This window comes from Arachis ipaensis, chromosome B06, assembly GCF_000816755.2.
Source record: "Arachis ipaensis cultivar K30076 chromosome B06, Araip1.1, whole genome shotgun sequence".
NCBI lineage: Eukaryota > Viridiplantae > Streptophyta > Magnoliopsida > Fabales > Fabaceae > Arachis > Arachis ipaensis.
The window spans coordinates 3,349,031-3,354,458 of NC_029790.2; the positions used below are offsets into that span (position 1 = coordinate 3,349,031).

The window sequence follows — 5,428 nt, forward strand, 5'->3', positions numbered from 1 at the left end:
TCATGTAGATTGCATATTTAATCCAATTGTGAGGAATTTATGTTGATTCAATCAACATGACAAAAGTTAACACAAATAACACATTTTTATTTTATTTTATTTTTTCTTTCGTTCATTCTTTTTCTATTTTATCGCCATTTCTTTAATTATTATGTTTTTTGGTAAACTAGTTATTATTGTTTTATTTTTGGGTTAGGTAACAAAAAATTGTGCCCAATATGGTCTTTTTGTTGGGAGTAGTCCATTATTTAATTGGGCTTACCGAATACCATGGAGGCCCATAAGGCCCAGAGATGGAGGGAATTTGCAGCAGAGGCAGAGAGAGAAGAAGAAGCAGCGAAGAAGGAAGGAACACTCGCTGGTAGTTAAGAGTCGCAAGTTTGAAGCATTAACGCGAGACTGTTAGGTTGTTCCACTGTTGAAAATGAATCGTATATAAAGTAGGTTCTGAAAACCGGTTCGAACCGGCCGGTCGAACCTCGAACCGCTAACAAATGCGGTTCGAACAGAACCTATAACCGGAAGATTGGAAAATCGGAGTTGGATCGTTGAACCGGCCGGGAACCGGTCGGTCGAACCGAACCGTGACCCGGCCGGTTTTTGAATTTTTCCAACAACGTTTCCTTCGTGCAACCCTAACACCCTAAGTTCCCTAACCGTTACCCCTCCAGACTCCAGAGTCTTCCTTCTACTCTCACAACGCGAAGCAGCACTCCCTCGAGCTTCTCCAGTCCTCCGTCGTCTCAACGCCATCGAAGCCATCGGCGCAACTTCCGTCCTTCCACCGTCGCCGTTGCAACTTCGAGCTTCGAAGCCACCATCGTGACTTCCTTCCCCTCTCATCTTCGATCTTCAAACGCAGAAAAGAGGCAGCCCTAAGCCTCCGTGTCCTCGCCCTTCTTCAAGCTGTCCAGCCACCGCAGGGGAGGAGAGAGCCTCTGCTGCGCGCCGCCGTGCCTCCATCGCTGCCAATCCATCACCGCCGCTGCTAGGGTTTGTTGGAGCTGCGCAAAGCCATCGTCGTCGCTGTCACGTGAGGAAGGAAGCGAGAGAGACCGAAGCTGCGAGAGAGGAGAAGTCACCCCCGCCGAAAGCCGCTGCTGAAGACCCCATGATAAAAGCGGTTCTGCTTGAATCTTTGAAAGTTGTTCTGATTTCCCCACTATTGTTGATCTGCTACTTTCTTTGCAATTGTCTCTATGCGTACTTGATTTTCTGGATTTAGAGTTATTTTTGATTGAATTTTGAGCAATTTCTGTTGATTCTTCTTCTTGTTGTGGTTGAAATTCACAATTGAAATCTGATTCTTCTTCTTCATCAATTTCATATCTGGACTTGTTGATTTGTGAACTGATCTTGTGAAATTGAATTTGTGATCTGTTGTTGGATTTGTTGCTAAATTGCTTGTTGAATCTGAATTTGCATCGATTTCAGTCTCTTTTTTCTTGAATATCTGTTGATGCTGCTGTGATTTCTTGTTCTGTTGATAGCTGAGATTTGGTTGCTTCTTGTTCGATTTGTGGTGGTTGCTGTTGTTGCCTTAGTCTAGCTTTAATCTCTTTCCACTCAATTTTTCATTCCAGCAAATTTCTGGCAAGATTGGACGCATATCCGGTTGCTAGCGATGATAGAACACAATTTCAAATGTTTCCAAATTGGCAAATGAATTGAGCGCCTTCCATAACTGAAACCATCTCTTGAATGTCTCTTATTTATACTCTTAAAAGATTAAGTAATTCTAATGGGCATAACTAGTACCCTTCCTAATATTAAATCGTAACATGTAGTGGCCACTGTTTATGAAAAAAGTATGCAAAATCAGCAGAGGATGCTATTGCTGATGTTCTCAGAGCAGGTGTTTATAAAACGGTTTTTTCAGTTCAATTACGGTCGAACCGGTTGAACCTATGAATCAGTAAATCGGTAATTAAAATGGTTCGATTGTCGGTTCGGTTTTCAGAACCTTATAAACATAATCAAACTTGCCTCGTGATCTGCGATTCGTTATTCTGTTGCAGAAGCAGATATGCATATTTCACATTCTTAATGGTGAACTAACTTCTGCTCTCTTCTTTTTCTTTGATTTGAGTTGTTTTGTTTGCAATTCTCGGATTAATATGCATATACTCTGTTTTTTATATATTCTTTTTCTTTTTAATTTAGATATTCAATTATAATTGTGTGCTATGATTTAACAATTCCTAATCTTCTGTGAAAGCGAATTGGGGCGAAAAGGGTCATTTGGGGGCTTAATATTTGTTTGATGCTAGAAATTCGATTTGAACTATAGTTGTTCTGGTGATTTGAGGTTTTTAAGGAGAAATTAAAATTTTATCAATGGTCTTTGAAAATTCAGAATATTCGATATTAAGATTGTTAGCTATGTTGTAATTGTAGTTTTTTGTTAATTTTGCAGTGTTTTCGACATGAAGGAAAAGACAAAAACTACTTCTACTCTCAAGCGCATTTTAGTGAATTGTACATCTCAGGTTTGTTTCTATCTTAGAGTGAGCCACAACTGTGATTTTGATTTGAGTTACATAATGAAATTGCATGCAGAAGTAGAACATCATGTTGGTCTTAAGATTTACATAATAACTTTGGTAGCTTCTTAGTAATAGGTGACATGAATTTATCATTTTTCACTTTGAATTATGTTTGTGGTTGTGACTAAACATCTTGTTGCTGGCAAAGGGAGGTAATGAGTTGCATTGTATAAATTAAGTGCTTGTCTTTTCTCTTATATTCTTTCCGTCCTTTCATAGTCATCGGTTGGTACTTGGTGGTTGATTATAAAAATTTATTTGGTTAATCTCATCTAATAGGCAAAAGCATATGGGAGCTGTGTTGCATCCAAGGTTCCAGAGATTGAACGTGATGTCTGTGCAAAGGAGTTTCTGGCATTAAAAAGTTGTATGCAGAATACGGTATTGTATTCTTCAATTGGCTTGCCTTGAAACTTTTGCTACTACCGTGGCTTGTCAGTTCAGCTATAAAGTTGTTTGTTTCAATTTAAGGAAAAAGCAAAAGATACCTTCTATGTTTTTCATTCTGAGCAAAAGCATTCAAGAAAGACTGAACAGAAACCTTTCCGAAAGCTTCATTTAATTACTTCTGTGGGCTATAAACTACTTCTAATTTTAAGAACTGTTGGTTTTTCTTCCTATTTTTTGTAGTTATTATGTTGTACAGCTGAATAGTTGCTATATTTTTTGCATTTCTGATATATCTTATATTATGTAAATCAGTTGAAAAAGAAGGTTTAAGCTCGCACTAAATAGCTTAGTGTTTATGAAGAGAAGCATTTAGAGAAGAATTTTGCTGCCATCAGTCTAAGAGGAAGGTCCAATAGTTGGACATAGCACAGGTTCAACTTTTAGTCCTTGTATCACCTGTTAATTAAGATGCATTACTTAAATCTGCTGTCTAGTATATTTAATTTAGAGAGGTTTGCTGCAGTGAAAGAGGACTCAGCAACATGGCTGGAAAAGCATCAACATCAAAACCTAATATAGGTCTCAGCGGCACTGGTGGCCTTTCACATGCTTACATTCAGTATCCACCATTTCGGTGCAATGTTCCTGGATCAAAGGGATTGTTTTATGATGATGGAAACAAATTGCTACTCTCTCCAACAGCTGATCAAGTAATATGACGTACCTTGTAAAATTTTCCTATTTAGAGAAACATGATGTCGACCTTGTTACATTACTTTGAAATGATTTGTTATTATTCTATTTCCATACTCCCTTATTCAAATGTTGAATCCAGAATGATTGTTTTAATGTTCAGGTGTTTTCATGGAAAGTTGTTCCCTTTGATCCTCTTATTGATCCCACCACTGATTCAATAAGTGAGGGGCCTATTTTAGCTATTCGATACTCTTTAGACACAAAGGTTATCGCGATCCAACGATCGAACCATGAGATACAATTTCAGATCAGAGAGACAAGGGAAACTTTTAGCCATAAGTGCAGGCCAGAATCAGAAAGCATACTTGGTTTTTTTTGGACTGATAGCCAACAATGTGATATTGTAATTGTTAAGACCAGGTATTGTTGACTTTTCCACCCCTCTTTGGTGATAAAATTCACATTTTTTAATGATGCAGCTTTTTAATACATTCTGATGTTAAATTCATTGAAGACAACAAAAGATAGAGAAAATATTTATTAGCTGGAAATGTACAGTTTTTCTTCTTTTATATATATAAACATAAAATAAATGAAGAATTGAATTACAATCTATTTCAACAGTGGTCTAGACTTGTATGCATATAATTCAGCCTCTAAATCACTTCAATTGGTCGAAACAAAGAAAATCAATGTGAGTTGGTACGTTTACACACATGAAAGTCGGTTGGTTCTTCTTGCTTCTGGAATGCAGTGCAAGACATTCCATGGATTTCAGGTAAAACTTGCATATTATACTTCCTGTTTCATGCTAATTATTATGTTAGAAATACATTTATTTGGTTTGTCAAATAATAATAAGATTCATCATGAAATTACCTTGTGACAGGACAAGTTATTTGCTATGACATGAACTAGGATTTGTAATTAGTGTATGTGCAAAGATGAATGCTTTATAATATCAAGCTGTAGCTAAATTTCAATACTGCTGACCTGCTTTGTAGCTCATGGAAGAATTGTAATTTATTGTTAGTCAAAATAGGATTTGAGATCATTATTGTTCAGAAAAAAAGACATGTATCAGTGCAGCTTTTTCATGTTGCTTAAGAGTATCAGTGTAGAATGTCAATTGATGAACTTCATGTTATTTCATTTGGCTAATACAGCAACGCATTTCTTGTTAGATTTCATCTGCAGATATTGTTCGCTTGCCAAGGTTTGACATGGTTATGGCCAAATCTGAGGCCAATAGTAAGCCTGTTTTAGCTGCTGAAGACATCTTTATTATCACTGTGTATGTATATCAGTATTTGATTTCTTTAAGCATTCAAGCTTAAGTCGTCATAATTTACACAGCTCACTTTGTTTTTTGTTTTTTGGTTTTCTGTTTTTGATTTTTTGGCCTTTTCTTTTTACAGTTATGGTAGGATATATTGCTTGCAAGTTGATAGAGTTGCTATGCTACTCCATTCATATAGGCTATATCGTGATGCTGTGATTCAGCAGGTTGGTTTACTCAAATTTCTTTATGAGTTACTGTTTTGAATTTACCCTAAACTGTCTTTTCTTTAAAAGAAAATTAGAAATCTCCTCAGAACTATTATGCACAAATACTTCAATTTTGGTAATTTACCTATATTAATACCCATTCTGTATCAATACTCATATTATACTTTTGTATTTGTATTTTTTTTTTCTTTTGCATAATTCTAAAAGTTTTCCTTTTGGTGAATGTTTACTATGTTAAAATTTTATTACTTGAAAAGTTCAATATATAAATCTAAATTTGGCCCATA

At 36.2% G+C, this 5,428-nt stretch overlaps 1 protein-coding gene across 2 annotated transcripts in view; it reads left to right on the forward strand.

The window, feature by feature from the left end:
• The window catches only part of LOC107645392 (uncharacterized protein C18orf8), a 9,745-nt gene continuing 4,787 nt past the window's right edge, over positions 471–5,428 (forward strand). Inside the window, exons 1-9 of one of the 2 annotated variants that reach the window (XR_001621453.2) lie at positions 471–1,123; positions 2,417–2,489; positions 2,826–2,927; positions 3,249–3,367; positions 3,460–3,646; positions 3,793–4,052; positions 4,257–4,410; positions 4,817–4,926; positions 5,051–5,138. Coding sequence is in view for 1 of the 2 variants with exons in the window: in XM_016349404.2 (XP_016204890.1) it covers positions 3,479–3,646; positions 3,793–4,052; positions 4,257–4,410; positions 4,817–4,926; positions 5,051–5,138 (780 nt within the window). In the remaining variant the exon portion in view is untranslated. The remainder of the gene's footprint in view (positions 1,124–2,416; positions 2,490–2,825; positions 2,928–3,248; positions 3,368–3,459; positions 3,647–3,792; positions 4,053–4,256; positions 4,411–4,816; positions 4,927–5,050; positions 5,139–5,428) is intronic. The other variant, XM_016349404.2, reaches the window with a different exon arrangement.